At 40.7% G+C, this 10,646-nt stretch overlaps 1 protein-coding gene across 1 annotated transcript in view; it reads right to left on the bottom strand.

The window, feature by feature from the left end:
* Positions 1–264: 264 nt before the first annotated feature.
* TRIM66 (tripartite motif containing 66) overlaps positions 265–10,646 on the bottom strand; it is a 44,939-nt gene continuing 34,557 nt past the window's right edge. The window contains exons 14-21 of the mRNA XM_030950090.1: positions 7,725–7,785; positions 6,862–7,036; positions 5,758–6,050; positions 4,144–4,267; positions 2,752–2,826; positions 1,489–1,641; positions 639–857; positions 265–324 (exon numbers count right to left, since the gene is read on the bottom strand). Coding sequence (XP_030805950.1) covers positions 265–324; positions 639–857; positions 1,489–1,641; positions 2,752–2,826; positions 4,144–4,267; positions 5,758–6,050; positions 6,862–7,036; positions 7,725–7,785 — 1,160 coding nt within the window. The remainder of the gene's footprint in view (positions 325–638; positions 858–1,488; positions 1,642–2,751; positions 2,827–4,143; positions 4,268–5,757; positions 6,051–6,861; positions 7,037–7,724; positions 7,786–10,646) is intronic.

Here is a 10,646-nt window from a genome sequence, read left to right as displayed (position 1 = left end):
TGTTATCATTACCTATGACCAAGACATTAGTACTTCAGTGTAAACACTGCAAAACATACACGTGGATTTAACAGATGGGATATTGACAGATTTAAACATAAACATTTTGGATCTGTTGTCTATCCACAAGATCTAGAAATAAGGCATATGGTCAGCAGAATAGGAGAGTTTCAACAAACAGCCCGAGCGCTTTGCTTTCCTCCCACACACCTTAACTCTGCCAGTCATGCTGCTGGATTCCTCAAATCTCATATCTTGAGGAGGTCATACCTGAGGAAGGCTGTTAGCTGGCTGAAACATCATTCTTTTAGTTTTTTCACTTTCCTGTGTACAAAGGAAACAAACAATGAATAGCTAAAGGGCTTAATCTTTTTACGAACTTTGACAGAGCTTTCTGCTAGGAAGATAACTGCGCAGCCTGAGAGGCTTCCTTTACTCCCGCTCGCACATTTATACACATCTGACACTTTATTCCACTCAAGGGACCGTGACATAACATGTAGAACTGATCACACATCCGTGATAGAAGCTTGACAGTTTTCCCAGACAGCCCTGCCAAAACTTCCCATCAGTAGCTGTAAACAGAGTTAGCAGGGAGGCCACTTGGCAACCAAGTGCTTTTGCTTTTGCAATCTTACAGCGTGGCGCCGTTTCCTTTTGGGCTGCACGCACTCCTGCCCGTACGACGGCCACTGGAAATCCTGGGATGGCACGGGGCTGTTCTGGCTCTCCACGTCCTCAGAATCAGAGTCATCCTGCTGCATTGAAGGGAAATGCCTGTCTGGATAGATCTCTCTCAGTTTGTCCTCAAAGAACTCATCCAGGCATCGTCCAGCCTCAGCAACCTCGGAATCCGGCTGTGAGGGAATGAATAACCGTTCAGTGCTACCACACACAGAAATCATCTAGGATCAAATCCAAATAACTATCCCATCCCGACACCTCTCCTTGGCTCTGTCTGCTACATCTCCATTAGTCTCTGCACACTTTCTACAGCCCATTAGTCCCTCTGCATTTCCAGTGTAAGTAAAAACCAGATGCTGCTAAGGAACGCATTTGTGCACCTCTAAGACATAGAGACGTGCAGTGAACTAGAAAGAACAGCAGCCATCCCTGCTTAGGAATTTCTGTGCATTTTATTTTCCCTAGGTATTTTGCTGGCTGTGACTGGCTTCTCACAGCAAAATTTCCATATTCCATAAATCTCACAGCAACATTCCATAGAGTTGTCTGTGAAGATGTCCCTCTTTAATTTTAGATCCATATGTATCTCAAGCTCTCAGATACATATATAACTTCATATAAACTTCACTCCTGTCATTAAAAAAACCCTGACATAATTTCCAAAGAATAAAACTGATGAATACTTCTGTTTATCCCAATCCTACATCTGGCTTCCATGGAAGCAGTAGTTGCACCAGTGTGACAGCCACTGAAAGAGCCAACCCCTGCTTTGTCTCCCCCCACCCAAGCATTTTAGAAACATACATAATTGAACTTTGCACAGTTCCAAAACATGAGACGCACGTCAGTCACAAGTTCCTCAGGTGCAGAGTAGTGGGACTTGTCCTTTTTTTGCAGCTTCCTTCGTATGGTGGACAAATCCATTGGCCTTTTGATGATCTGATAATAATGCCGAGCCTGCAATAAGAATAAAAGGCAGGTATGTGACATTTTTCATTAAAACATTTCCTCTCCAGTGACTTCCATGCAATTTTGGACAGAAGTCACTGCAGAGGAATCCTTGCATCAGGGTAGAGAGCTCTAATCTTTTAGTTCCTACATTTGCACATCGTCTTCCTGGTGCTTTTTGATTTGATTACAACATACTTGTTTTCAAGACTGATCCTAAAAACAGCACACTTCAGTGACTACTCTGCTGCTTGCACTTTGTAAAGTTTATCCCCAGATAACCATAACCCAAATTTAACCACGATCAATAATATACGTAACATTGATAACTAGCTGACATTTTCCCCAAGCAATTACAAAAAGAATGTGCTGTGATACTTTCAGCTGATATGTGGGAAGTAGTCTGTCAAGAGTGACTCAAAATAGGATACTGTGCGCTCTTTTAAAAGTTCAATAAAAGCTTTTTTCAATCAGCACCACGTACCAGGATATCCCACTTAAATCTTTCAGGGTCTAAACCTACTTGTTAGGTAATTTGCTCCATGAGTCCACTGCAAGCTTTATTAGGTGGAATGCGTTTTATATCATTATTTGAACTACTTGATATAAAAGCTTTATTTTTCCCCTCTTCAACTTTTAGCACATGGTGCTCTACTGTTACAACAGTGTAAGTCTCCACCTTCCTTAAAGCAGACAGTTAATATTGCACATGTGGAGTAGAGGGATGAAGCAGATATCTCTACAGTCACATTTACCTTCTTGTGCACAGCACAAGAAAAGAGGGAGTTCAAGGCTGCTTCTAGAGCAGACCACTCCTATGGCTGTACAATATTCTTCATGCACATGGCAAGGCAACTCTTTAATCACTGGAACCTCTCATACACCTTTGCCATTCTACCAGCTTCTTAAATTGGCACTCAGACATGGCCTGAGCACTGGCCAAACATTTCCCTGCCTCTGGCCTGACACCTTCAAGGCACTAAGAAGAGGCAAACACCCACCTTCCCTAGGAAGCAGCACTGTTTAGAAAAAACACTCATGAATATCTTCCAAGAAGACAAAAGAGAAGCTTGTGAGGTTCTCAGGATTCTCTCTGATCCCTGCACATGCAGTACTTACCAGGGGGCTGACAGGTTCATGGAATGGGAGACTCATACTGCTGCAGAACAGGGAGAGCACCAGCTTTTCACACTTCTGTGGAAGCCAAAATGGTAATAAATTTTAATTCAAAACAAGGGAGTTTCATTCTTGGCCTTAGTTAATCAATCCTATTAAAAAAAAGAGAATTCTCAAATTCATTTCTGATGCAAAATGGCACACTTCACTCTAGTCAGGGGGACGTTTTGCCTCATAGCATTGTTATACATTGGAAAATAAGGATAGTCAAGAAATGCAAGAAAAGCAACATTCTCCTGGAAATTCTGGGAATTAATCACTACCATTATTTACTTTGTGTGCTCCAGAATCTATTCCTTGGCTCCCAACTGGGAGAACAGCAGCAGCAATGTGGAAAGAGTTAAATGGCCAATGTTTCCCACAGCTCATACAAACCATGGCCAATGTTTTCCATTGCTCATTATTTTCATGCAAACTAATGTAAGTTGGTAGTACTGCATGAAAACTATTTCCTTTAATCATCACTAACTTGTAAAACACTATACTAGTGTTTGGCTCATTTATTGGTGAAAAAAATGTGCTATATAAACATTATAAGCCATATTTTCTCACAAGAAATGGAATTTTTAATCAATTCAATTTTCTAAATAGGACTTTACTATTTGAGACCCAAATCCCAATAATTTTTGCCCAGTTGTACCAATCCAGTAGAGACAGGGCCAGCTCATCATCTGCACTCAGTTGTGTGGACTCCTCCTCCCTGTCCAGTTATCACCAATATACACATGACATCTATATTGAATTTGTGCTTCCCAAATACTATGGACTCTAGGAAAAGGCCATTATTTAATGGAAGATTTGGTAGAGAAAACTAGTAATAGGTATGTCAAGTGATAAGCTCTCCTCTAGGCTGAGTTAAGAGCTTAAATATCTTCAAGGGAACTAATGGGACATATGAAGAAGACTGTTTGATGATTTCAATCCAAATGAAAAGCGTGCAACAAGTGTCTTCATCACAAAAATGTCATTGCACTGGCCAAAGTAGATGTCTAAGAAGGTGTCAAGTTTTAAAGGAAAAAGATTCAGTGTCACAAACCAGGTAAAACTGACTCATGGAAGCTCTGCTCTTGAGTGTGACTTCCCTGTTCAAAACAGAAAAGAATTTCCACATCTGCCTGCTTCATCTTTCTATAACATTTTTAAATTGAGCAGCAACGTCCAGAAAGAAGATAATTATATAACCAAACAACAACAATGCTTTTGTTGTATTTACTGCTGTGTGCAACATTTGAGTAGCAGCCAAGTGAACACCATCATCTCTCTCATGAAAAAGCAAAGCCTCATGCTGAGATCATATGTCCTGCTCTAAATAGTGCAATATATAATTATTCCCACCTTCTGGTCACAGTCACCCAGGCCATACTGTGCATTGTAGCTGTGGCTGTAACGTGTGTTCTCACAGTCATACTCCACTTCTGGCTTCATGGGGTTACGGCAAAGCGAGCACACCCATTCTCCCCTGCAAAACAAGAAACCAAAAAACTCCTGGGGGATTTTCTCCACACCCTTGTCAAACAGAAAATCTCAGGAATCACTGTTTGGAAAGCCTCATCCTTAACTAGCATTATGATAGCAGGCAATCTGAAGACCATTGTACTAGATATTCTTCATTGGATCTGAATCCACTTAGAAATAAAATCATTTCAGATTCTATTCACAACTCTTCTCCTATCACAAAGGAAAAGAAAACAACAAAATTGAGTTTGAAATAATCTGCCAGTAATGTATGCAGCTGCACTGATTCAAGTGCTGCTTTGAAAAAAAAACATTAAGGAAAAACAGGCAGCAACTGTTCATAAAAAAAAAACAGATCCTTTTGATAACTGAGATATTTATTATCAATTGATACAATAATTGACATATTAATCTAAGAAATCAATACTATCAGAAAAGGTGTGATAACAACACAAGTCCCCAAACCAAACAGACATAATCCTGCAAGGGCATGTGTGTCCATGCTAGTAGATGCATTTTCAGGAAAAACCTCTTGAGGAATTCAGTGAAGACAGTGATGCAACTTCTACAACATCAGGGTCTGAATAGCTACAGATTGATATATTCAAGAATTATGAACATATAACTTTAGTTAAGGGAATTCATTTACTTCATTAGAGTTTAACTTTGCCTTTAAAGTTTATTCTAACAGGAAAACTTAGCTTTCACAGTGCTTTGAAACTAGAAGGTAACAACTCCACTACTAGAGAAAAGAATGAAATCCAAGAGATGAAAAACCCTGGTTTTTAAACAGAAAGGAGAAACCAGAATCTCCAGATTAATACCTTACAACATGTTTTTCTCAGCTGAGACAATGATTTGAGCTTGGCTCAAATGAAATAGACTTTGGTTCTGCTTAGAAATTATTTATAACAAATTTAGAATTGCATACCACAGTAATGCACATTATTCTGTCTCACTTTTAAGTTTGGTATGTAGACATGTGTCTATTTCTGGTTCATTGCATACAATCCATCTGTGACAAGTTGCAAGAGATTGTATCTTAGGGAAAGCAATGACTGAAATATTTCCACAAAAGCCCTGATAATCCTACATTTCCCATAAAATTTGCTAACAAACTGAATAAAAACTCACTGATTGCCCTTCCCTTGCACTAGTCTCTGTTCTGCCAAGAGCTGACGGCTACACTCCAGATGCTACATGAGAGTTAGATTTTTATTTTTCTCCAGTGAATCACATGAAAGTTTTTTAAGTTCAGGTCTGCCACCTCCTTTGCTGTACTGGCCAGTTAGCTGCAGAAAGGGCACAGTGACAGGAAACAGTTCTTTTTCATAATTCATCCAGTTCCTTGCATGTAAGACAAAAAAAATATCAAAAAAGGCAAGTGAAAGATGCAGCCCTTGCATAAGCCTGAAACATCAACCTCTGAGGATATCTTCTGCCCCCAGGCAGCGAGCAGGAACAGCACAGTAGTGAAATGTCATCCATACTCACACTGGAAAGCTGAGCAGGGCTGGAACATGGCAGGAGAGATGGAAGACCTTGGGGCAGTGATCACAGCACAACAGTTCTCCTCCATTAAGACACACAGCACAGAAATCCTCATTTTCAATTGGACTGACATCCTGAGTAACTGGGGATTTTTTCATGCTGGAGATGCCATTGCTGAGCTTCTGATCAACAGATGGGGATTGTGTCTGTCCTGCAGCCTGGGAAATGAGAAATCTCCCATCCTCTGAGTTCTCTTCTTTGGACTTCTGTCCTTCAGCTGGACTATCTTTATTTATCTTGAAGAAAGAGAAATCTGGGATCACACAATCATCATTTTCACACATCAGCATAAAGCATCACTGTTTATCTGCAGATAGCCCAGTACTTATTGTACTTGGAAGACACAGCTACCAGCAATTTTCCAACAAGTGCTTCCAAGTGCTTCTCTGCAGTAAACTCTACTGGGGTTCAAGAGGTCCACACTCCTGGCATTTGCCACTGGCTGGCCAGGTCACCTTGGTCAGGTCATTTCCTCCACATAGCACAGTGAGAGAGCTGTGCAGATTCTACACCACAGGTGATAGAAATAGGATATTCTACAATGTCACCTGCAAATTTTATGGTAAACAGCTCAAGCTCCCCACCATCCCCCCAGAAAAACCCAAACATAAAAAAAGTTTAGATCTTTTTGCCACCAGAAATTCCTGTTCCCTTCTGCGGAAAGAAGTTCACACCCAAGACTCCACTGAAGCAATAGAATACAAAGCTTTTGAAAACCTACTGCACTGTGATTTCTGGGATTGGTTCCTACCACTCAAATACATATTCAGGCCAGTTTTAAGCAACTTATCCTGTATTTGTAACCAGAAAAGTGAGCCAAGTTGCTCCTTAGCATATGAAAACACTACAAACTTTCAGAAATGGAAGATGTAGGGAGCTCCACTTGAGCTTTGCAGGAGCAAGCTCAAAGCTGTACTGTCTTTACCACAACCCATCACAGAAGTACCTGAGGGTCAAACAAATCAGCAGACTTTTTACTGTACAATATTCCAGAAACAGTGGGATAAAGGGCAGAAGGCTGGTAAATCCTGAAGAAAATCCCCTCACCTTTATAGACATGCTTGAGGAGCGTGTGCCACACTCAATGACCAGGAGGAAGTTGCCCTCCTGCCCGTTGTGCTGCGGCTGGAGCTTGAACACAGGCAGCTCCCCCACCTCCGAGGCAGAGATCTGCAGGCGCTCCAGCCGCACGTAGGGGATCCTCTGCTCCTTTGGGGCACCTCTGCAGTCAAAAGGACACGGGATTAAATTCATCCACATTCCACAGAATTCTCCTCTGTCCTCAGTTTCATGCACCATTCTTTGTGCTCCTTTTCTTCTGTGACTGTGGAGGCCAAATGCTGAAAATCTTGATATTTTTTCACAAACCAATTCTTTAAGAAATGTGAATGCAATCGCTTTAAATTAATCATATGTGTAAATACATTACTAACTCCCATGCTAAAGCTTTGCCCTGCTCTCTGTTTTCTTAATTACCACAATTAAAGTCATATTTTACACTTTTCAGTGTGGCTGGTTTCAACAGGAGCACAGCACATCATCAACTTTACCATATTATCATAGCAGTGGCTGAAAATCAAATTTTATTAAATTGTTGGGGTAAAGTTAATCCTGTTCCCATTATATATTTTAGCTTTCATTGGGGCTTAACATTTTCTAATTGTTCAAGTGAGATAAGTTTGCAAGTAATTATTCATTCTGGAAAATTACACAGAAATACATTAATTCATCACTTCTTTTCCATTGTTGTTTTCAAATTGGAGAGCACTTTACAACTTTCAGAACTAATAACTATAGGGAATCTAGAAATCTTTTTAAGTTCTCCATCATCATTAAGTATGATAAATTTTCTAAATACATGCATAAAATTTCACAGCCAGTGCTTTTGTATAAAAAAAAGACTCTGCTACCTGACATTCTGATTGCTTTTCATATCCATTTCAAGATGTTCCTTTTCACAGTTATTGGAATCTGGAACAGAAGATAAGAAAATGAATAAAATATTTATAATATCACAGGCAGATTAGGGTAGAAAGTACTTCAATATTCATGTACTTCTGACTGGTGTTTAATATGATATCATAAGTGAAATATGGAATAATTTCATCTATATGTATAGAAAATGTGCATGCTATTTTCTGTTCTGGTGCAGAGTCTTTGTCTTTCTTTTTTACTTTTAACCACAGCTTCTGTTCTATATATGAAATATTTTGTGGAAATGGTTTCTTTCCCAGGGAATTACTTATGTACACATCACACACATCCATATAAATGGAACAACATAAGTAATCCTCTTTGCCATACAGCCTTCACTTGAGAAAAACAGACCCGATGAGGTCTGAACCCCCAGGGCTCAGGAAATCTTTGTGGTTTCCAGCTCCATGCTAAGAAGCTTCTGAATAATTCCAGTTACTTGAAAACAGGAAGTAAATTGTGTCTCCCATCTGCCACCACAGGACAAAAGTTACACTATAATTCCTTTCTTTCCTCCAGTGTCTGGAAGATAAAAACACATGAACTCAAAACTATCTGCTACTTATTTACCTGTAGCTTTATCAGCATATGGCTGCAGTTTTGACTGACATTAAACACAAATAACAACACAGTTCCAGGGAGATGAGATAGGATAGAGACAAATGTCTCAGTGGATGTCCTCAGAAATACAAGTCCAATGAAAAATTTTGTAATCTCACCTTTTGTTAGGAATTAGTTTGACACAGCCAATACAAACAAGAAACAAACACAGTATCATGGGTATCTCGAGATAAGAGAGGGCCAGGAAAAGATGAGTTTTAAAAGAAAATCTAGCTCAGGTCAACAGTACCTGCCACAAGGAACAATAAAATGAAGCCTAACAAGGAAAGATGCATTTCACATCACACCTAAGGCATTATTCACTTGTGATTGTTGCTCAGGTGAAGGGTGAGTAGCCCTGTCATGGACAGAATTCCTAAAGGAGACTGCACACCAAGCTGAAGGAGCAGCTCTCGTCGCACACTCTCAAAGCAGAGGATGTTCCAGTGGTGCTGGCTTCCTACATTAACCAACATTTCCATCAGCAACAGGCCCATCAAACAATAGTGCCTATGAAATTCATGGGAAACACCAAACTAGAGGGGTTGCACTGTGGAGAATGCTTTCAGTTAAAAATAGACCTTAGTGCATCAGAGGAAAAAATCTCCTAAATCAGTAGTACTGAATTGAGGTAACCGCTCACAAAGGATCAGATGAATGTAATCCCAAAGGAAAACAACTACCTAGGAAAATGCTCTTGGAAGGAATTAAAGAGTTAAAGTGAGCTGTTCTCTACACAGTCAACCCCCTAATGCTGCTGCTGCAGAAGGGAGGAATGGCATCCTGCCGGGTATCGCCAGCAGCAAGGAATGTAAAACACAAGGAGCTGATATCCTGATTCTGCATGGCATCCCAGAGGCCTCAGCTGAGCACTGCATTTGGCTGTGGGCAGCACTCCTTAATTGCAGAGAACCCAAAATAGCACAGAGGAATGAGGTGGTTTTGAAAAAATCAAACCCCTGACCCATGAGGAGAGGCTGAAACCATCAGATTTGTTTAGTCTAGGAAAGAGAAGAGGAGGGAAGGGTGTTTATGCAAGTCATAAGAAAGAAAAGTAGCTATAAGAGGGAAAATGATCACAGTACAATTTTTACCACATCCCGTGTGCCTAGGATAAGAATTATTTTGTTTTAAATTAGGCTGAAATGTTTAGGTTTGCTATTAGAAAAGGATGAGTCACTGGAGACATTTACCAGAAGGAATGAGGCCTGGCAGCACAGCATTGCTGAAGCCAGCAAGTCCTACCCAGAGCCACCAGCAGAGTTAGCACTGCCCTTGCAGCAGAAGTCATGTTTTATGGTGCACTGGTGACTGTATGTCCTCACTGCATGGCCCCTAAACACTGACAGGACAGGAATTGCTCCTGACCCTTCCCTGAGAAAAGGGAGCAGCACTGAATTCAACACTCGAGGTTTTCCAGCCTCTTGCACAACAGGGCCTGCATTTTATACCCAGCAAATCTGTAGCATCCACTACTGACAGTGAGATTCTGAATGCTGGGGCTGCCCCTGTGTGTGGTGTCACACAACCCACCCCACACACCACATTGCTGCTCCTCCCCAAGACACTTCAGCCTGCCTGAGGCACAGCTTTTTAGGGGTGCTCCTGATTCTTACAACTCAGACAAATGATTGTGCCATAATTGCCACGGTTTGGCATAGGACATCGAAAAGACGACAAATACATTTCCTTGGCTCACTGGGCTAGGCCTCATTTGTACTAATTAGAATTCTCTGGATAAAAATACAGCACAGAGAGAGAAATATTAATTCATCTTTTATAGAGAAATGCAGCCAAATATTGGCATAAGTCATGGGATAACAGCTTGATCCTGCAATCCCTTGCTTGCATGAATAGTCCCATTCACTTTCAGAGTGTGCAGGAATGAGGCTTTAGTGTAGCACAACAATGTTGGCAAGTTGCCCATGAAAAGAGTTAAGTAAAGTCTCATTCTCCATTAGGGCTGAAGAAATAGGCCTTGGCTGAAGGGAATGTTCCACAGTAGACAGAGCCAAGCAAAGGCACATGCTGAGCAATGTGTTAACAAAAATTTGGTATGCTACTGATGTGAAGGACTTAGCAGAAGGTACATTACATTTTGGAAGTAATGTGGGTTTTTTAAATTGAATTTGGACTCTTCAAACCAGCTCTTCAATAGTCATAACTGCAGGTCTCATTAACAGGAGTGCTTCTAAGAGAACTAATACTCCAGGTACTTCACACAGTCACACTCGTTTCTGGTTCACAGATGAGGGATG

This window comes from Camarhynchus parvulus, chromosome 5 (assembly GCF_901933205.1).
Source record: "Camarhynchus parvulus chromosome 5, STF_HiC, whole genome shotgun sequence".
Classification (NCBI taxonomy): Eukaryota; Metazoa; Chordata; class Aves; order Passeriformes; family Thraupidae; genus Camarhynchus; species Camarhynchus parvulus.
Note: the sequence above shows the minus strand (reverse complement) of the source record. Positions and strands in the feature narration are given on the sequence as shown.